The 23558-nt window shown below is 36.3% G+C and overlaps 1 protein-coding gene across 1 annotated transcript in view; it reads left to right on the forward strand.

Annotated features, from left to right (window-relative positions):
* Positions 1-23558, forward strand: part of LOC128664432 (neural-cadherin-like) — a 183018-nt gene that overhangs the window by 101283 nt on the left and 58177 nt on the right. Inside the window, exons 11-15 of the mRNA XM_053719265.1 lie at positions 4628-4800; positions 14890-15057; positions 16158-16407; positions 16496-16623; positions 22379-22565. Of these exons, the coding sequence (XP_053575240.1) occupies positions 4628-4800; positions 14890-15057; positions 16158-16407; positions 16496-16623; positions 22379-22565 (906 nt within the window). The remainder of the gene's footprint in view (positions 1-4627; positions 4801-14889; positions 15058-16157; positions 16408-16495; positions 16624-22378; positions 22566-23558) is intronic.

The following is a 23558-nucleotide window of genomic DNA, read 5'->3' on the forward strand; positions in this document are numbered from 1 at the left end:
TCATCAAATTAGCTTTGTCCTCTTGGTATTCTTAGTTAAAAGGTAAACCTAGGTAAGCTCATATGCTAATTTCTAAGCGCTTGAAGGCCGCCTCTTAGCTGAATTCATTTGACAGGTGTTCACAGCTAGAGGGTGTTAGGTCATGTGTGCCATATAGGGTTGCCACCTCGGCCATGTTTTCCTGGAAAATTATGAGTTACACATGCTGTAGGGTGTGCAGGGAGGAACATCTATTGTGCTTTTTATCAGCACTATGCATGTGATGTCCAAAGGCACAATACATGTACCACCCTGCCAACCCTGCAGCATGTGTTAATCATAATTGTCCAGGAAAACATGGCCGAGGTGGCATCCCTAGTGCCATATAGATAACATTGTGCTCACTCACGTGAAGTTATTTAAGAGTCAGCACTAATTGCCTGAAATGCAAGTCTGTCAAAAGATCTGAGATAAGGGGACAGTCTGCAGAGGCTTAGATAAAAGGTAATCACAGAGGTAAAAAGTATATTAATATAAAAGTGTTTGTTATGCAAAACTGGTTAATGGGTAATCAAGGGATTATCTATCTTTTTAAACAATTCAAATTTTGGAGTAGACTGTCCCTTTAAAGCTCTTCCTGTTTTCTGACTGAGCACATAAACATCTTTTTTTGTACCTTTTAACCCTTAGATGAGACCTTAAAGGAACATGATTCAGAAAGATAGGTTCTGAAGTGTGCACCTCTCTTGAGCACAACATCTATAACATTATTACAAGCATTGTTGCAAGCTTTGTTGCTATAAAGGGGTATATTTATCAAAGCCTCAACCGCAAATATGCCGGAATTCCGCAGCATAATTGTTGCGAGATTGAGCCGACCTAGTTATCAAAGCCTACAGACCGGCAAATGTTGAAAATTGTGACGTAACATACAATCCGCCGGTCTCAATCTGACGCAGATCGATGCTTTCGTCATTACAGATATTCCGAATACACATTCGGCTCTATTTGACACTTTTTCCCATTTACCAAATAGTTAACAGGTACGCTCGCGGCTATTCCGGCCCAGCGTACCTGGTTTTCAATCCGCCACCCTGGAGGCTGCGGATGCCGTAGAAATCAATGGGAGAATGAAAGCAGCAAAAGCTTATGTTCGATGCTGCCAGATATCCCATTGCTTTATATGGTAGAAAACAAGTGATGTTTACACCTAACACCCTAACATAAACCCAGAGTCTAAACACCCCAATCTGCCGCCCCCGACCCCACCGCAACATAAATAAAAGTATTAATCCCTAAACCTCTGGACTCCCACATCACTACCACTAACTAAAACTATTAACCCTTAAACCGTCAGCCCCCCACATCGCCATAAACTAAATTAAACTATTAACCCATAAACCTAACAACCCGCTAACTTTAAATTAAAATTAAAACATCCCTATCTTCAAATAAATGTAAACTTAACTGTAGAATTAAAAAAAAACTATTTTAAAATATTAATTAACCTACCCTAACTATTATACTACAATTAAATTAAACTACCAATTAAATTAACTAAATTGCATATTAAAAAACCCTAACCCTAATCAAATTATTTAAATATACTATTAAACCTTATTACAAATTACTAAATTACAGAAAAAAATCCCCACTAAATTACAAAAAACAAACAGTAAATTACGAAAAATAAAAAACCACATTATCAAAAATAAAAAAGAATTACACCTAATCTAATAGCCCTATCAAAATAAAAAAGCCCCCCAAAATAAAAAAAAAACCCTAGTCTACAATAAATTACCAATGGCCCTTAAAAGGGCCTTTTGTGGGGCATTGCCCCAAAGAAGTCAGCTCTTTTACCTGTAAAAAAAAATACAAACACCCCCAACAGTAAAACCCACCACCCAACCAACCAACCAACCCCCCAAATAAAAAACCTATCTAAAATAACCTAAGCTCCCCATTGCCCTGAAAAGGGCATTTAGCTCTTTTACATGCCCAGACCCTAATCTAAAAATAAAACTCACCCAAAAAACCCTTAAATAAACCTAACACTAACCCCCGACGATCCACTTACAGTTATTGAAGTCCCGCTTGAAGGATCAATCCAGCTGGCAAGAAGTCTTCATCCAGGCAGCCTCTTGGATATTCATCCAGACAGCATCTTCTATGTTCATCCATCCGTCGCAGAGCGGTTCCATCCTGAAGACATCAGGCACGGAGCATCCTCTTCATACAGTCACCGCCATAAACTGGAACTTCAATGCAAGTGACGCCATCCAAGATGGCATCCCTTGCATTCCTATTGGCTGAAAGATTTCAATCAGACAATAGGATTAGAGCTGCTAAAATCATATTGGCCGTTCCAATCAGCCAATAGGATTTGAGCAGCTCTCATTCTATTGGCTGTTCCAATCAGCCAATAGGATGAGAGCTCAATCCTATTGGCTGATTGGAACAGCCAAGAGAATGAGAGCTGCTCAAATCCTATTGGCTGATTGGAACAGCCAATTGGATTTTAGCAGCTCTAATCCTATTGGCTGATTGAAATCTTTCAGCCAATAGGAATGCAAGGGACGCCATCTTGGTTGACATCACTTGCATTGAAGTTCCAGTTTACGGCGGCGACCGTATGAAGAGGTTGCTTCGCGCCGGATGTCTTCAGGATGGATCCGCTCAGCGCCAGATGGATGAAGATAGAAGATGCCGTCTGGATGAAGATTTCTTGCGCCTGGATGAGGACTTCGCCGGCTGGATGAAGATCGAAGAGGCCGCCTGGATGAAGACTTCTTGCTGGCTGGATGGATCCTTCAAGCGGGACTTCAATAACTGTAAGTGGATCGTCGGGGGTTAGTGTTAGGTTTATTTAAGGTTTTTTTTGGGTGGGTTTTATTTTTAGATTAGGGCCTGGGCATGTAAAAGAGCTAAATGCCCTTTTAAGGGCAATGCCCATACAAATGCCCCTTTCAGGGCAATGGGGAGCTTAGGTCATTTTAGATAGTTTTTTTTTATTTTGGAGGGTTGGTTGGGTGGTGGGTTTTACTGTTGGGGGGCGTTTGTTTGGTTTTTTTACAGGTAAAAGAGCTGATTTCTTTGGGGAAATGCTCCACAAAAGGCCCTTTTAAGGGCCATTGGTAGTTTATTGTAGGCTAGGGTTTTTTATTTTGGGGGGGCTTTTTTATTTTGATAGGGCTATTAGATTATGTGTAATTCTTTTTTATTTTTTATAATGTGTTTTTTTATTTTTCGTAATTTAGTTGGTTTTTTTTGTAACTTAGTGTGTTTTTTTCTGTAATTTAGTAATTTGTTACAATGTTTAATAGTATATTTAAATAATTTGAGTAGGGTTAGGGTTTTTAATATGTAATTTAGTTAATTTAATTGGTAGTTTAATTTAATTGTAGTATAATAGTTAGGGTAGGTTAATTAATATTTTAAAATAGTTTTTTTTAATTCTACAGGTAAGTTTACATTTATTTGAAGATAGGTATGTTGTGATTTTAATTTAAAGTTAGCGGGTTTAGGGGTTAATAGCTTAATTTAGTTTATGGTGATGTGGGGGGCTGACGGTTTAGGGGTTAATAGGTTTAGTTAGTGGTAGTGATGTGGGAGGCCAGAGATTTAGGGGTTAATACTTTAATTTAGGTTGCGGCGGGGTCGGGGAGCGGCGGGATAGGGGTTAATACTTTTATTTAGGCTGCGGCGGTATCGGGGAGCGGCGGAATAGTGGTTAATAACTTTATTTAGGTTGCAGTGGTGTCGGGGAGCAGCGGAATAGGGGTTAATTACTTTTTTTAGGTTGCGGCAGGGTCGGGGAGTGGCGGGATAGGGGTTAAACATTTTAGTATAGTGGCGGCGTTTAGTGACAGGGTATAAATAAAGTTTGGAAAAAGCTGAATAGACGCGAGATCAATGACTGCTAGTTAACAACAGTCCGATGCTCATCGCCCGTACTTGGTGTGCGTCTTTTTGCCAGGTTTTTCATAACTAAGGAGAGCGTATTGAGAGACGCGGCCGCGATGTTAGGTGAGTGTATTGATGCCGACGAATGCAACACATTTGACGGCTTGATAGATATCCCCCTTAGTGTTCATGACACATGCTTTCATGAATCGTAGCAATGTTTCAAAAGAAATAGGTACATTTTGTAATTAAAGTCAATTGGAAAGTTTTTTTTTTCTTAAATTGTATCTGATACATTTAAAGGGACACTAAACCCAAATGTTTTCTTTCATGATTCAGATAGTGCATGCAATTTTAAGCAACTTTCTAATTTACTCCTATTATTATTTTTTCTTTGTTCTTTTGCTATCTTTATTTAAAAAGCAGGAATGTGATGCATAGGAGCCGGCCCATTTTTGGTTGAGAACCTGGGTTATGCTTGCTTATTGGTGGGTAAATGTAAGCTTCCAATAAGCAAGCACTATCCATGGCTGCTAAGATTGACATTCCTGCTTTTAAAATAAAGATAGCAAGAGAACAAAGAAAATGTGATAATTGGAGTAAATTAGAAAGTTGATTAAAATTTCATGCTCTATCTGAATCATGAAAGAAAAAAATTGGGTTCAGTGTCCCTTTAATTTCATAATATTTTCCATATCCCTTTAAACATTGGATTTCATAAGCTTGTTTGGTCTTCTAACTCTAGATTTCCTGAGAGAAGATACCCCAGTGGGAACCAGCTTTCTCCACGTCACGGCTCATGATGAAGATTCCGGTATCAATGCCACAATTACTTACTCAGTTGTAGGAGATGAACCATTAATCTTCCAAGTCAATAGTTCCACTGGATGGATTTATGTCAACCACCCCATACCCAGGGTAAAGTGTAAATAATTTATTTATTTATTATGTAGAAAAACAATAATAAAAAAATTGTCATTTGAAAAGGTTAAAGGGGAACAAAACCCAACATATTTCTTTCATGATTTAGATAGAGCATACAGTTTTAAACAGTTTTTTTCGTTATTAAATTTGCTTCAATCTCTTGGTATCCTTTGTTGAAGAAACAGCTATGTACTACTGGGAGCTAGCTGAAAACCTCAGGATAGCCAATAACAACAGCATATATATGCAGCCACCAATCAGCTGCTAGCTCCCAGTAGTCCATTGCTGCTTCTAAGTCTACCTAGGTATGCTTTTCAACAAAGGATTTCAAGGGGGGAAAAGTAAATTAGATAATAGAAGTAAATTGTAAAGTTGTTAAAAATTGCATGATCTACTTGAATCAGAAACATTTTGTGCTTAATGTATCTTTAAAAACTGTCAATGACAACCATATGTCGTCATTTGGAAGGGGGGTGGCGTTTCAGAGCTGATCATGGCCCCCCTCTGCAGTTAAAGGCCCGTATGAGGTGTCTAAGGCTTCTGCATTGGCTTGGCTATCATGCGATACTGATGACATCACTGCACATGGTGGTGACGTCATTAACCTGGATAGCAGGAAGTGGACAGAAGAGTTTAAGGTAGCTGGATGGTGGGTAAGTATTCAAACTCTGCGATCTCAGCTCCCTTAAGCCTTAGAAACCCCCAAGACCCAGCATTTAAAATGCTCTTTGAAATGGTGGTGGTATATAATGCACACATTTTTTTTAATAGGGGGGTCTCTAGGCACATATAACAGCCCTTCAAAAATGCCTAGAGAACCCCTAGACCCCTTATTTTAATGACAAAAAGCCCCTCTGTAAAACTAAGTCCTTAAATAGGTTTTAATAGCCAGGTGATCACTACAGTAACAATAAAACACACCGACTGTTGCTTGCAACCTTATTTGTTAAATTATTTATAAAAATATACACCTTATTACACTTTTTATTGTAGTTCTCATGTGCCACAATTTATACATGACATAAAAATAAAGTGTGAATCTGCTGAGTCTGCCGAAACCCCCCCAATATATAATATGTGTTTGTTCCTCACTGAAAATGTCCTACAGTAATGGTTAAATATGTGCAACATCTAGGAACTTCAAAACAGCTCAGTGGAGGGGTGGAAATGGCTCAGCAGTTAAAGGGTTAAGCACAAAATGCTCGTACTGCTCTATTAAATTGATTTTTATTTTACTGTAAATTCAATTAAAATTTACGATATATAATCATTGCATGTTCTGAAAAAGCGACAACTGCTGCTTATGATGATGAATCTTTGAACCCTTAAAACCACTTTAATTTACAGCTCCAATATAAAATGTAGTTTCTTAAGATATTTGCCAGAAAAAAAAAACATTTTACAAAGTTATTTTTCATGGTTTATGATGGAGAAAGAATGAAGCAATTCCATATATATTTTCTTTATATATTTGAGAATGGTTTTTCGACAGATAAATTTATGCAAATCTAAAAATCAAGCTAGTTCATTAAATATACTGAAAAGCATTTCATTGAACACAAAATTCTTCTTGTGCTTGAATAGGTTGCACATGTGAACCAAGTGATATCGCTTTTGGGGTTTTATTTTTCTGTTTGCTTGGAAAGCACAGCTGGTGGCCTTACAACCGGACAATTTAACAGAGTTTTCCCTGACATTTTTAAGCTGCTGTCAAGCTGTCATGTTCACGTTTATAAAATCTTGACTCTCTGTAGCCTGACAGAGACATCTGGATACTGATTTTCTGGGCATGTTAAAGTCCCTTAGGTTACTGCAAAATGTGATACTGCGTTTCCAGGCAGACAGATGTTTTCTTGTCTCCGTTATTACCTTCTGATGTGTACCTTGGGGCAGCTCTTTAATAAGAAGGTGGATTAGCTGAAAATTTATAGGGACAAGTATGCTATAATAACTGAGAACATTAACAAGAATTAAACTGCAGGAGTCTGCATTTATCAAGGGAGACTGACTGTGATTTGGTACTTAAAGGGACTTAAAGGCACATGTGCAATGTGCTTAATAAATGTACTTTTTATTTCATGTTTATCTAGAAATATACCTATAGATCTGTCTCTAAACGCAAACACCTAGATTACGAGTTTTGCGTTAGGGTTAAAAAGCAGCGTTGAGAGGTCCCAACGTTGCTTTTTAACACCCTCTGGTATTACGAGTCTTGAAATGACAGGCTCACCGCTCACTTTTTTGGCCAGACTCGGAAATACCGCAAATCCACTTACGTCAATTGCGTACCCTATATTTTCAATGGGACTTGCATAGCGCTGGTATTACGAGTCTGCCAAAAAGTGAGCGGTAGACCCTCTCCTGTCAAGCCTGGTACCGCATTTTAAAGTCAGTAGTTAAGAGTTTTACACTACAACGCCGTAGCATAAAACTCTTAACTAAAGTGCTAAAAAGTACACTAACACCCATAAACTCCCTATTAACCCCTAAACCGAGGCCCCCCCACATCGCAAACACTAAAATAATTTTTTTAACCCCTAATCTGCCGAACCGGACATCGCCGCCACTTTAATAAACATATTAACACCTAAACCGCCGCACTCCTGCATCGCAAACACTATTGAAATATTATTAATCCCTAATCTGCCGGCCCTAACATTGCCGACACCTACCTACATTTATTAACCCCTAATCTGCCACCCCCAACGTATATTAAATGTATTAACCCCTAAACCTAAGTCTAACCCTAACCCTAACCCCCCCTAACTTAAATATAATTACAATAAATCTAAATAAAATTACTACAATTCACTAAATTATTCCTATTTAAAACTAAATACTTACCAATAAAATAAACCCTAAGATAGCTACAATATAACTAATAGTTACATTGTAACTAGATTAGGGTTTATTTTTATTTTACAGGCAACTTTGTATTTATTTTAACTAGGTACAATAGTTATTAGTTATTAACTATTTAATAACTACCTAGTTAAAATAAAGAAAAATTTACCTGTAAAATAAAACCTAACCTAAGTTACAATTACACCTACACTACACTATAATTAAATTAATTACCTAAATTAAATACAATTAATTACAATTTAAAAAAATTATCTAAAATATGAAAAAATCGGAATTAAGGTAGAACGGTAGAAAAAATCCTATTGGCTGATGCAATCAGCCAATAGGATTTTTTCTACCTTAATTCCGATTGGCTGATAGAATTCTATCAGCCAATCGGAATTGAAGGGACGCCATCTTGGATGACGTCACTTCATTCAGTCGTTGGCCGTCGGATGAAGAGGATGCTCCAAGTCGGATGTCTTGAAGATGGACCCGCTCCGTGCCGGATGGATGTAGAGAGAAGATGCCGTCTGGATGAAGACTTCTGCCCGTCTGTAGGACCTCTTCTGCCCGGCTTGGATGAAGACTTCTGCCCGTCTGGAGAACCACTTCTGCCCGATTGGGTGAAGACGTCTCACGGTAGGGTGATCTTCAAGGGGTTAGTGTTAGGTTTTTTAAAGGGGGGATTGGGTGAGTTTTAGAGTAGGGTTGGTTGTGTGGGTGGAGGGTTTTAATGTTGGGGGGTATTTGTACTTTTTTTTACAGGTAAAAGAGCTGATTAATTTGGGGCAATGCCCCACAAAAGGCCCTTTTAAGGGCTATTTGTAATTTAGTGTAGGGTAGGGCTTTTTTTATTTTGGGGGCTTTTTTTATTTTGTTAAGGGGATTAGAGTAGGTGTAATTAGTTTAAAAATCTTGTAATTATTTTATTATTTTCTGTAATTTAGTGGGGGGGGGTTCGTACTTTAGATAATTATTTTAAATTGTAATTAATTGTATTTAGTTTAGGTAATTAATTTAATTATAGTGTAGTGTTAGGTGTAATTGTAACTTTTTATAGGAACTTTGACCCTATTGGCTCCAGGTGGGAGTTTTGGTAATTAGGACTTGGCCCCTTTAAATCTATGGAGAGACACAATGAGACTGAAGACTTTACCCTCTGCATTCACCGAGACACAGAGCAGCGGTGATAGTGAACTCCGGAACTGCAGGTAAGAACCTGACAGTAGATTTGTTGTCACCAATGTCTGCTGCTTGACCTTGTTCTTATGAACCACCGCCTTTTAAGGATTGAAGCAACCTGACACTCACTGCATCCCTCTTCCAGTAAAGCCAGAATTGAGCCCTTCTTTTCCTCTCTTAAAACTTTTCTTCTCAACTCTTTTGGCATGGTCAGTAGTTATTTTTTATTCCACTTACTTTTGAGGTACTAATAACACTGTTTTTGCCATCAAGCTGGTCCTATTGCATAAGGATAGTGATGATCACAGCAGTGGTTTTTATACTTTTCCTCATTAAAGGGACACTATACCCAAACATTTTCTTTCATGATTAGGGTAGAGAATATAATTTTAAACAACATTCCAATTTACTTCTATTACCTAATTTGCTTCATTCTTTAGATATACTTTAATGAAGAAATAGCGATGCAGACGGGGAACCAATCACAGGCGGCATCTATGTGCAGCTACCAATCAGCAGCTACTAAGCATATCTAGATATGCTTTTCAGCAAAGAATATCAAGAGAATGAAGCAAAATAGATAATAGAAGTAAATTAGAAAGTTGTTTATAACTGTATGCTCTTTCTAAATCATGAAAGAAAAAAATTGGGTTTCATGTCCCTTTAAATAAGATTTGGTTCAGGTGATCACCTATTCAGTACCTGATTAAGTAGAATGAGATGTGCCTGTGTTGGAATTCAACAGACACTGGAATGAAATGGCTGCCATACATGTAGAGATGCTGACTTAAAGGGATAGTAAACACCAAAAATGTTATTGTTTAAAAAGATAGATAATTCCTTTATTTACCATTCCCCAGTTTTGCATAACCACCACTGTTATAGAAATATACTTTTTACCTCTGTGATGACCTTGTATCTAAGTATCTGCAGGCAGCCTCATTTTCTCAGATCTTTTGACAGACTTGCATTTCAGGCAATTAGTGCTGACTCTTAAATAACTCCATGGAATTGAGCACAATATTAGCTATATCACACACTGGAATTAGCAGTGTCTAACTGTGAAAAACTGTCAAACTGCACTGAGAGGCAGTCATCAATGGTTAAGAAATCAGTTTGAGCCAAGACAACAAAATAAATGTGATAAAAAAAGTAAATTGCAAATTTGTTTAAAATGGCATGAGCACAATGTTATTTATATGAAACACATGAACCAGGGGCAAAACTACAGGGGGTGCAGATGTCGCAACTGGGCCCCTGAGAATGGGGGCCCAGCTTAAAAAAAAAAAATCCAATAAAAAACGTTGATCTACCACTGCCTGCACTGATATCATGTGAGTGGGACATGATGCTTTACTAGTGTCTCTGACTACTGGGGTTAGTGTCCTGTTTTACCAATTGGTGTTTATGTGTGTGTGTATGTATGTATGTATGTGACTGTGTGTGTATTTATGCATGTATGTGTGTGTATGTATGTATGTATGTGACTGTGTGTGTATTTATGCATGTATGTGTGTGTGTGTGTATGTTTGTGACTGTGTGTGTATTTATGCATGTATGTGTGTGTGTGTGTATGTTTGTGACTGTGTGTGTATTTATGCATGTATGTATGTGTGTATGTATGTATGTATGTGACTGTGTGTGTATTTATGCATGTATGTGTGTGTGTGTGTGTATGTTTGTGACTGTGTGTGTATTTATGCATGTATGTATGTGTGTGTGTATGTTTGTGGAACCAGCAAATTACAGACCTTGTTACTACAGCATGGGGGGGCAGGGGGTAAACAGTGTCACTATACAGTAACACTATATACAGTTAGGGTTGCCACCTCAGCCATGTTTTCCTGGACACTTATGAGTTACACATGCTACATGGTGTGCAGGGAGGAACATGTATTGTGTTTCTAGACAGCACTATTCCCACATATTCCTCCCTGCACACCCTGCAGCATTTGTACATTATAAGTGTCCTGTATTTTAAGGGACGAGTGGCAACCCTAATATACAGTACGGGGGGGCTTGACCATGTCACTGACTACAGTGGTCACTGATTACAGACTGTGTCACTACCTCCTTTTGCAGACATGTAATCTGATTCACTTTTCTTTTTCTGTGTTAAATGTTAAAAAAAAAAAAAAAAAAAAGATATATATCAAATTCACCTTCTTTTTTTTTTTGGGGGGGGGGTATGGGGGGGTCCCTTCTTAGATTCTTGCACCTGGACCCTGTGGTTTCTAGTTATGCCTCTGACATGAACTAACGCCCTCTAGCTGTGAAACACTGACAAATGCATTCAGATAAGAGGCAGCATTGAAGGGCTTAGAAATTAGCATATGAGCCTACCTAGCTTTAGCTTTCAACTAAGAATACCAAGATAACAAATTTGATGATAAAAGTAAATTACAAAGTTGTTTAAAATCACATGCCCTATCTGAATCATGAAAGTTTAATTTGGACTTTACTTTCCCTTTAAGAAAATTGGAGTCATCTTTTAATTTTTTTCCAGAGCTGTATATATATTTCATGACAGTTTCTTGCTTTCTATGTCAAGTAAATAAGATAGCAATACAAAAAAATAAAAAATAAAATTTTAAACTGAACTATATTATCTGCATCATTTACAAATCCTCCACCTTTAGTCATTATCATCTCTTTCTACCTGCATATAGGAGGAATTGCCTGGTAAATAACAAAAAGCAATATAACAGAGGTAAATGTAATGTCACACATTCGGGAATCAAAAATAAGCAGTCTTCCTTCTACTTAAATCACATTATTCTTGAGGCATGTTGGAAAGGGATTTATTCATATAGACAGCAAAATAAAAAAATGCTTAAATGGACAAGAAACCCCCAAATTTTCTTTCATGATTTGGATAGAACATACAATTTTAAACAAGTTTCCAATTTACTTCTATTATCAAATTTGCTTCATTCTCTTTTTATCCTTTGCTGAAGGAACATCGTTGCACTACTAGCAGCTAGCTGAAGGTATCTAGTTAGCCAATCAAAAGAGACAAATGTGTGCAGCACCAATCAACAACTAGCTCCCACTAGTGTAGGATATGTGCGTATTCTTTTTGAACAAGAGATACTAACGGCTAGATTTAGAGTTTGGCGTTAGCCGTCAAAACCAGCGTTAGAGGCTCCTAACGCTGGTTTTGGGCTACCGCTGGTATTTAGAGTCAGTCAGGAAAGGGTCTAACGCTCACTTTGCAGCCACGACTTTTCAATACCGCAGATCCCCCTACGCCATTTGGGTATCCTATCTTTTCAATGGGATCTTTCTAACGCTGGTATTTAGAGTCTTGGCTTAAGTGAGCGTTAGAAATCTAACGACAAAACTCCAGCCGCAGAAAAAAGTCAGGAGTTAAGAGCTTTCTGGGCTAATGCCGGTTCATAAAGCTCTTAACTACTGTGCTCTAAAGTACACTAACACCCATAAACTACCTATGTACCCCTAAACCGAGGCGCCCCCACATCGCCGCCACTCTAATATTTTTTTTAACCCCTAATCTGCCGACCGCACACCGCCGCCACCTACGTTATCCCTAAGTACCCCTAATCTGCTGCCCCTAACACCGCCGACCCCTATATTATATTTATTAACCCCTAATCTGCCGCCCCCAACGTCGCTGCTACCTTACCTACAATTATTAACCCCTAATCTGCCGACCGGACCTCACCGCTACTATAATAAAGTTATTAACCCCTAATCCGCCTCACTCCTGCCTCAATAACCCTATAATAAATAGTATTAACCCCTAATCTGCCCTCCCGAACATCGCTGACACCTAACTTCAAGTATTAACCCCTAATCTGCCGACCGGACCTCACCGCTACTCTAATAAATGTATTAACCCCTAAAGCTAAGTCTAACCCTAACACCCCCCTAAGTTAAATATAATTTAAATCTAACGAAATAAATTAACTCTTATTAAATAAATTATTCCTATTTAAAGCTAAATACTTACCTGTAAAATAAACCCTAATATAGCTACAATATAAATTATAATTATATTGTAGCTATTTTAGGATTAATATTTATTTTACAGGCAACTTTGTATTTATTTTAACCAGGTACAATAGCTATTAAATAGTTAATAACTATTTAATAGCTACCTAGTTAAAATAATAACAAAATTACCTGTAAAATAAATCCTAACCTAAGTTACAATTAAACCTAACACTACACTATCAATAAATTAATTAAATAAAATACCTACAATTAAACCTAACACTACACTATCAATAAATTAATTACATTAAATACCTACAAATAAATACAATTAAATAAACTAACTAAAGTACAAAAAAATAAAAAAAGCTAAGTTACAAAAAATAAAAAATTTAATTACAAACATAATAAAAATATTACAACAATTTTAAGCTAATTACACCTACTCTAAGCCCCCTAATAAAATAACAAAGCCCCCCAAAATAAAAAAATGCCCTACCCTATTCTAAAATTAAAATAGAAAAGCTCTTTTACCTTACCAGCCCTTAAAAGGGCCTTTTGCGGGGCATGCCCAAAAGAATTCAGCTCTTTTGCCTGTAAAAATAAACACAATACCCCCCCCCCAACATTAAAACCCACCACCCACATACCCCTAATCTAACCCAAACCCCCCTTAAATAAACCTAAAACTAAGCCCCTGAAGATCTTCCTACCTTATCTTCACCACACCGGGTATCAGCGATCCGTCCAGGCTCCGAAATCTTCATCCAAGCCCAAGCGGGGGCTGGAGATCCATCATCCGGCTGAAGTCTTCTATTAAGCGGCAAGAAGAAGTCCAGAAGAGGCTCCAAAGTCTTCATCCTATCCGGGCAGAAGAGGAGATCCGGACCGGCAACCATCTTCATCCAAGCGGCATCTTCTAGCTTCATCGATGACGAGCGGCTCCATCTTGAAGACCTCCGGCGCAAATCCATCCTCTTCTTCCGACGTCCTAAGTCCGAATGAAGGTTCCTTTAAATGACGTCATCCAAGATGGCGTCCCTCGAATTCCGATTGGCTGATAGGATAAGGTAGGGAAAATCTGATTGGCTGATTGAATCCAATAGAATGCGAGCTCAATCCTATTGGCTCATTGGATCAGCCAATCGGATTGAACTTCAATCCTATTGGCTGATTGCATCAGCCAATAGGATTTTTCCTACCTTAATTGCGATTGGCTGATAGGACTCTATCAGCCAATCGGAATTCAAGGGACGCCATCTTGCAGGTATTACCTGCCTGAGGAAACAGCGTGGTTAGCGCTGAGAAACGCGTAGCGTGTTTTTACTGATTACATTTGTAGATTCTATAATCTGTAATTGTTCTTAAATATATTTTTTAGAAAGCAATTTTATATTTCTTGTCTGGAGTCTCCCTCTCATCATTTGCCATTAGAAGCACCCACTAGAGCAGAGAATAACCTTTGTTCATATCATATGTGCACTGGGCCACTTTAATATTCCCTTGTACCTGCAAATGCTCTCCAGGTTCCTGAATGCCAAAGCATACTTACCTGATACCTGGGTCCTTTATGATGTCTGTTTACGTCAGATGGAAAATGTTGACCTTGTTTTAACCTTACATGCACTTGTTTTTGAAGATGTGCTTCCTACTATTAAACATATTTACAATGGCAACAGATCCCTGGAGAATATGCTAATAAGCTTTTACTTGGAACCTGTGATAGTTTTTGAGAAGATACTGATTAAGTAACTGTAGACAGTGGATTAGAGATTTATAGTCCATGATACCCTTTGGACTAAATGAAATATACTACATTGTTGTTGTCATTGGACTGGGGTTAGAGGAACACATTATAATACATATTTTTCTTTGCTTTAACAGTGATTTTTGTACAAATGCATTGTCTGTGTCCTTTAATTGTTTATATCTAAATAGACAGTCTCTTTAGTGCTTAGATTGTTTAGACTTTATAAAAAATTCCATGAATTGTTGCCATTTTTTTTCCAGAGGGTATTATTACGTAAATAATTTCTGGGAAATGTTGTTCTATCAATTAGCATGAAATTAACATTTGTTTTCTTTTTTCCCCTTCAGAAGTCATTAATAATACAAGACATAATTGCAACAGATGGAGGGAATCGGAGCACAAGGGTGGAAATAGCTGTGCGGGTCACGGATGCACAAAACCAGCCTCCTGTGTGGGAAAAAGAAATATACGAAATGGTCATTCCAGAAAATACTTTGAGAGATACACCAGTCGTGGTATGATGTGTAATTTACTTGTAAATGTACAATTTATTTACTCAGTGATTTTCGCAGTCATTATATAGACACACTGTTGATAAATCGTCATTGTGCTGGATATGGGAATGTATAAAATATTTAATAAAAAGCTGTTAATCTAATTTCTACACTAATTGAACACATATTACAAATGGGGGAAGCAGCACACCATAAGAATGCAATACACACATGCGGGTGCAATAATGTAGTCATATAACTGGTGGTAGCTGGTAGAGTTTTAAATTGGTGAGGAGAATTATTCCATACCTCTCCCATACTCACGTTTGGTCTGCATATGTTTCATGTCAAGTATGTAAAAGTCACTTAAAGGGTTATAAAGGAACAACAATACAATGCTCTAATGGTTAAAGAGTATTTTATTATTGCACTGTTGCTTGTGGTGATGCATGTGTTTAATGCCTGCATTGTTAAATTCAGCTCTGGATCAGTAATGGGCAGCATATGTGTGTAGTGTCCAATCACCAGCTTTGTTCAGCATAAAATTCTGCAACTGCCTCAGATCTAAAATATGGTCACAACAGCTCTTGATTGGCTGGGAGTGTGTCTTCTAGCATTCTAAATAGGGCTACCTTTTTAAGGTGGGGAAAAGGTTAAAGGCAGTAGTTCCTTTAATATTTTCAAACGTTTTGAAGAGAACATTTTGACAGGTAAGAGCTTGTGCTTTTTAGCACTTACTTGTCAAATGTCTATGATGCTTATTTTTTGTAGGAACATTTATATTTCTTTAAGGAAAATAAAACATTAATTCTACACATGCATCTTTTTATAAGGAGATCTCATCAGAATTATGAAATAGTCATTCCCTTACTGCTAGCTATTCCTAGCTATTCCCAGCAAGCACAATGCATTGCATTTTGGTGGTCGTTTTGAAAGATTCTTCCTTTCAGCGCAAGAAAACACAAAAATGATTTAATCATTTTGATCTATCTATATGGGGAAAAGGATTTAAGTTAGATGCTGGCAGTAAGGGTTCCTACATATGAACAGTCTGTACCAAAGAATGATGGGTCAATACTGTCTTTATATATATAATAATAGATTACTTTCTACTTATATAGACAGTCAAAGCTATTTCTCTCCTTGGAGACCCTCGGGTGACATATACCTTGGAGGAAGGATTGGTACCAGAGAGTAATATGCCTGTGCGCTTCTACCTGACGGTGAACCGTGAGGAAGGGTCTGCCTCTGTCCTTATAGCTGAGCCGTTAGACTATGAAACAACCAAGAACTTTATTTTAAAGATTCGGGCTCAGAATGTGGCACCAATACCATTAGCGGCTTTTACGACTGTATATATTAATGTCACAGGTAAGAGTAAAAGATTGTTAATGTTTAATGAAATCAAGATTTGAATGATTATGATCTTTCTTATTAATCTGCTTAATTGGCCTTATAGATGTTAATGACAATGTGCCCTTCTTCACGTCGTCCATTTATGAAGCTGCTGTGATTGAAGGCTTAGAGTTAGGAACATTGGTCCTACAAGTATCTGCAACAGACCAAGACCTTGGCCTTAATGGAGAGGTAGGACCTCACAATATATCAACCTGAAAGTTGCATTGTAATAATATTGTAAAAGGCCAGCAACATGCAAGTGGTTGTTTTTTTTTTGAGTGGTTTGAAAATCTCATTGTGTTTGATGCTCACAACTTTTTGTAAATATGGTCAATGCATTTCATAGTAATTAATATGTATAAAAATCTATGTGGATTGAGACTCAAGATGCATACTACCTCTAGCATTTTACAGTAATTACCATGTAAAACTATACTAAGTTGAAGGGGTGGTACCAATTTGCTTTTTAGTATGGAAGGGGAGTCATTAATCTAAATAAAATTAGATTAGAATCACATTTTTAGTTAAACATTGTTTATGAAATTTAGCTACTTATAATAAATGTAACTGTATATTCTACTCAGAAATGAGCAAGTTAAAATATTACTGATTTTTGTTCCCTGATCAGTGGTGCTGAAAGCCACACAAAAATAATTGGAGGCTTGGTCTGTGCGCCACAGTTTAGATAGCTCTGAATAAAAGCTTATGTCTATACTAATTAGATAATAGGATTAGCGTGACGTGGTTACACATTAATGTAATATAAGTTTTCCTGCTAGACAATGATTGCTGTCAATTTTGAATATGTTAATTAACTGTGAAAATATTTTATTTTATGTGGTGTTTATTAATTTATTAATTTCCAATTAATAAATGTGATTTCTAGCAATAGCTAGTGACCTTGGACGTGTCCTAAATGGAACATAGCTACTCGAAGTAGAATGTGTAGATTGACTATTTTATAATCTGTATAAAAACATGTAGTTAAAGAAAACAAAACAAGAATATTAAATTTAACGAAATAGACATTCTCACTTTTATGGGGTTCTAAAATCCATTAAATACTTTTTAAAACAACATTTCCAAAGATCCTACTCAGACTTCATTTAACTTTGCCTTAAGATGCATGTAATTTGTGCACAGGACTGACAGTCAAGAAAGCACATGATATAAACACACCAATCAGAAGCTCAGAGATCATCTCCAATGTTTCAGTTAACCCCTTCACGCCTTTAGGACATTCCATGCTGTCCCAACAGCGCTGGGTCTTAACGCTGTTAGGACGGCATGGAACTTCCTACATTATACAGCGTCCTGTAGCTTCTCCCTTTGACGTAGCTAAGAATCGGCATGATCAGTTAAAGAATTCTCTTCCCACAGCCAGATGCTGCGAGTAAAAAGAATTGTAACAGAAGATTAATTAACTGATCAGAGATTAACAGAAATGGCCATGAAATTTAGAGAAAGGGGATATCCACTATCTATGGTTAATAATGAGAAAATCAGGGTTCAAGAAGAGACCCATAGTAGAAATAATAAAGTAAATGTGTCATAACGCATAGCATGTGTCACTAAATATAACCCCTATAGTAAGGATATCTCAAGGATTTTATATAAACATTGGAACATTTTGAGGGATTGCAATCCTGATAATTTGGCCTTTAAAGATCCCCATATGATGGCCTATAGAAGGGTTCCTAATTTAAGAGACATGTTAGTTAAGAGTGATGTAGGCTCCAGAAAGGTGTCCTGTCAAACCTATATCACCTCCAAAAATACTGGCACTTTCCTATGTTTAGGATGTGCCAGCCGCAGTGCAATCATCAAGGTTAAAGAATTCTTACATACATTAACTGGGAGAAAATTTGGAATTCATGACCAATATACATGTGACTCATCCTATGTCATCTACCTTATAAAGTGTCCATGCTCGAGAAATTATATAGGTGAGACAAAAAGAAAGGTGAGAGATAGGATGAGTCAATATAGGTCCAATATTCGTTGTGGGGATTTGAATGCCCCAGTGTCCAGTCATTTCTTAGAGGCTGGACACAATATAAGTCAACTCAGATGGCAGGTCATTGATGGTATAGGAAAGTTACGTAGAGGAGGTAACAGGGAATTGTTATTAAAACAAAAAGAATAATTTTGGATCCATAAGTTAAATTCAATGGTACCCCAAGGCCTAAATAGGGAATTAGACTATACAGTATTTCAATAATTATGACACTTATCCTATGCAGCTCCAGTCCGTTATAGGTTTGTTTTGTTGTTTGTTTGCTGATTATTGTTTAGAAATATTAAATACACTTGTCTTTTATCTATAAAAATGTTTTGTTATATGTAATTAAACTATTTTCCTATTCATATGTAATAGATTAAAAAGGCAGCCAGATGGCGCTATATTAAACTAATTACCCTATAAATGATCAGTGCACACATGTCCAGTATAAGCATGATTAAGGGAATGACTCCCGAAACGTCGCTTGTGTGTGCATCTATGTGAATAAACTTTTTATAAAAGTTTAACAGATCTTGGTGCTGTGGATTCATATACTAAGAATCGGCCTGGGGGTCTGCCTAGCTGCTTAGGTAGTCCCCCTTGATACGATCTCAGCCTTTACATTACACAATCGCATTGATGACCGCATAATTTCTTTTTTTATTAATAATGTTCCGATGTTAGCACAAAGAGGTTAAAAAGGCTAAGTTTATGGGTGTTTTTAAATTTATTTATTTAAACTATATTACAGTGCTGTACGTATACTATCTGGGGCTAAGTTGACCCATTATAGTTTTAGTTAGAATGTTTCTTTAAGGTTACACATTAATAGGCATACCAGAAATATGGTAAACAAGTGTTTTTCTGTTAACAATATACCTGGTACCTCTGTGAGGTACCTCTGTTAGGACTCGTTTACATTGAGTCTTAAAAATGGAGACGTAAGCTACCGAAGTTGTCGACATCTAAAAGTACTTTACATTTTAGCACCTGGTTTCCATTTAAATATTTTGTGCAGTCTTTTCGTGTATGTGTAAGTTAATGCTATGTTTACACTTCCATCCAATGTGGGATTTCTAAAAAATCGCATAATAACAAGTTTGTTACCCGGCCTTATACTATAAAAGTTAAACTATCTGTGATTACCTCTAGAAAGAAAGACAAGGGGAGTTGTGTAGGTCACAAAACAAAGAGACATTGAATTTATTTAAAAAAAAATATTTAAGGAAAAACATTTTTTTTGTTTTATTAAAAATTTCAATTTATTGATATAATATTTATTGCTGCCCTAGTCATGGGCCTAGTTGGAGTTATGGGGATATGTGCTTGATTATATTTGTATTTGTAAATACATATTGATATTTAAATAGGAACATAACTCCAACTAGTCCTATACCTGGGCAAGCAATAAATATTACGTATAACAATACATTAATTAAGTGAAACACATATTTTCTTTGCCAACTTTCATATCTCAAAGGGAACTAGGCCTCAAAAGCTTATCTTTCCTCTTTTACACTTAGTTGAGCATCCGGTAATGTTTCAGACTTTATCGTCAGCTTCCAACAGTGTTTTATCTGTTTGCGCATTCAATGGAAACCGGGTATAATTATATGCTTTTCAGCTTCTATTATTTTATATGGGACGTGTCATTTTTCCCTCAGCTGCTGGTAATGGTGGAAAATGCGTCATCAGAAACTGACAATGAGCGTAATGGCTTCCAACAGCAGTTTTTTTTATTTTAGGACCTAAAACAATTAGCCCTTAGTTAAGCACATACTGTCTTGCACATTCTGTACTTGTTATATATGTTATTTTATTTTATACATAGCCTAATGCTTAGTTTGCTTTGTGTATAATGTGGTACCATTATATTATTAGTTTTATGCCACCGTATTTCTGCCTGCAATAGAATTTTTAGGTGGGAGTGCTTCTCATTGTTCTTTTGAACTATGGTTGTAGTTACTTCCTCTTCTGCCTAATTGTAGCTGATTATCTGGTAACTCTTTAGCTTTATCTCACTAGGGGACCCGATTATCTAAAGCTCTTGGGGTTGTGAAAAGATATCTTGCCAGTACTATCAAGCCCCTATCCTAATTCTTTAAAGGCATTTTTTATCTTGAAGACAAGGATTGATCCCAGCTTTAGTATGTGAAGACGATGCATACATTACAGTAAAAAATCATAATTTATAAATCATTAAGGATGGGCGAATGGTTTGCAACATCGAAAAATGAAGCAAATTTTAACACATTAGTTCATTCGTTTCGAATTTTGAATGTTTGTACAACATTCTAACATTCGTTTAATGTAATAGTTTTTCTAATGCTTTCTTTAAATGTAATATTCAATTTGAATTTTTCTAATAATTTAATTTGAATTATGCAATATTTGAATTAAAAAAATTTGAATGTATATATTGGTTATAGTATTTCTAATGCTTTCTTTAAATATAATATTCAAATTCTGCAATATTCAAAATAGAAACATTCAAATTGATGTATTTGTATCTATTATGTATCAATTTACTAAATTCCCTACCACATGAACTATTGAACTTCTCAATAGTATTTGTACATGGAAATAGCACTATAGAATTTCTAAAAATATTCGTTCTTATCAACATTCGATTATGTAAATCGAAGTTCTACGATAACATTCATTCTAACATTTGAATTAGAATATAAACACATTCACCTCTCTCTACAAATCATATTAAACAAATAAATTAAATGATAATATATATATATATATATATATATATATATACCTGTATATATGCATTAAAAACGTGAATTGTTAAATTTAAGGTGCGCAGTAGCAATCGTAAAGAAAGAAACTATTTAAAAAAATGTTTATAATATTTATAATACTAAATGAAAAGCCTTTTGTTTTCATTATTGTAAAATTAGCTTTCACGCCTCTGTTAGTGGGCTGAATGGGGCGTCCTATGGGTGTAGATGAAAGTTCTCCTTCAGGTATATCATATTCTGTAAACATTTTCCCCCTGCAAATCTCGTTGTTTCTCCATGTAAACTAAAAGGTGGCGAGATTGTGTCAACGCAAAACTCTTATTTCCCTATTAGAAAAACACCTGCATATGAAAATAGAGTTGATTGTAAGGTACTATTTACAGAAAGCATAGTAACCTGATTTGTATTGGCTGCAGGATTTTATTTTACCCCCTGTGCCTTGCTAACTTCACTCTCCCTAGCAAAGTTTCCCTTTCCAGCAAACTTCATTACTTTCTATGAGGGATATCTTGCTGTGTGTAAGGACAGCTTCTCCCTCTGCTATTATTTAAAAGGACAGTCTACACCAACATTTTTATTGTTTAAAAAGATAGATAATCTCTATATTACCCATTCCCCAGTTTTGCAAAACCAACATGGTTATATTATAATTTTAACCTCTGGGATTAACTTGTATCTAAGCATCTTCTGACAGCCCCCTGATCCCATGACTTTTTATTTATTATCTATTGACTTGCATTTTAGCCAATTATTGCTGTGTTGTACTGACTCCCTGGGAGTGAGCACAGTGTTATCTATATGTCCTACATGAACTAGCAGTCTCCTGTTGTGAAAAGCAAATTAAAAAGCATTTGATAAGAGGCTGTCTGTAGTGGCTTAGAAACAGGCAGACAAACAAACAAATACTGGAACACTCTGATTTCTTTAATAGTGACTAGCTTTGTCTAATACAGTAATTAGTTCTGGTTGGCTGCTCCAGCTAGGCCAAGTGGTAGGTAGAGTTTGTCTATTGAAAAACAACTGCAGCAAATAAGGTGTTAATACATTCAAATAATTTTCCACACTCACCTAGTATGCTATTTTTTTTTTTTTTTGCTGTCCTTTTAGTCTCCTTCCTGTCATAGGTACACAAATATCTCTAAAAGAGCCAATTCCATTTTTTCTTAACAACAATGTTTTTGTTTTGCAGATTACTTATTCCATTCTGGAGGATCGTACTGGAGATCATGCATTTTTCCACATAGATTTCCAGACGGGTTCCATATACACAGCCTCAGTATTTGATAGAGAGGCAAAAGATTCCTACCTTTTGGAAATTAAATCATCAGATGGATCAGAGTCTGCTAGGCCAGGAAAGCATGGACAGCCAAATTCGGGTGAACAGAATTATTATTATCATTTATTTGTATAGCGCCGCAAAATTCCGTAGTGCTGGATACAGAGATAGGGATTTACAATGACAAGGATTTGTGATAATATTCAATATGTGTGTGTATGTATATATGTGTGTGTGTATATATGTGTGTGTATATGTGTATGTATATATGTGTGTGTATATGTGTATGTATGTTTGTGTGTGTGTGTGTATGTATATATGTGTGTGTATATGTGTATGTATATATGTGTGTGTATATGTGTATGTATATGTGTATGTATATATGTGTGTGTCTGTATATGTGTATATGTATGTATGTTTTTGTGTGTATGTATGTATATATGTGTGTGTATATGTATGTTTGTGTGTGTGTATGTATATATGTGTGTGTGTGTATATGTGTATGTATATATGTGTGTGTATATGTGTATGTATGTTTGTGTGTGTGTATGTATATATGTGTGTGTGTATGTATATATGTGTGTGTATATGTGTGTCTGTATATGTGTGTGTGTATATGTGTATGTATGTTTGTGTGTGTGTATGTATATATGTGTGTGTCTGTATATGTGTGTGTGTGTGTATATGTATGTATGTTTGTGTGTGTGTATGTATATATGTGTGTCTGTATATGTGTGTGTATATGTGTATGTATGTTTGTGTGTGTGTATGTATATATGTGTGTGTCTGTATATGTGTGTGTGTGTGTATATGTATGTATGTTTGTGTGTGTGTATGTATATATGTGTGTCTGTATATGTGTGTGTATATGTGTATGTATGTTTGTGTGTGTGTATGTATATATGTGTGTGTCTGTATATGTGTGTGTCTGTATATGTGTGTGTCTGTATATGTGTGTGTGTATATGTATGTATGTTTGTGTGTGTGTATGTATATATGTGTGTGTGTATATATGTGTGTGTATATGTGTATGTATATATGTGTGTGTATATGTGTATGTATGTTTGTGTGTGTGTATGTATATATGTGTGTG

The sequence above is a fragment of the Bombina bombina genome, chromosome 1 (assembly GCF_027579735.1).
Source record: "Bombina bombina isolate aBomBom1 chromosome 1, aBomBom1.pri, whole genome shotgun sequence".
In the NCBI taxonomy this organism is placed as follows: Eukaryota; Metazoa; Chordata; class Amphibia; order Anura; family Bombinatoridae; genus Bombina; species Bombina bombina.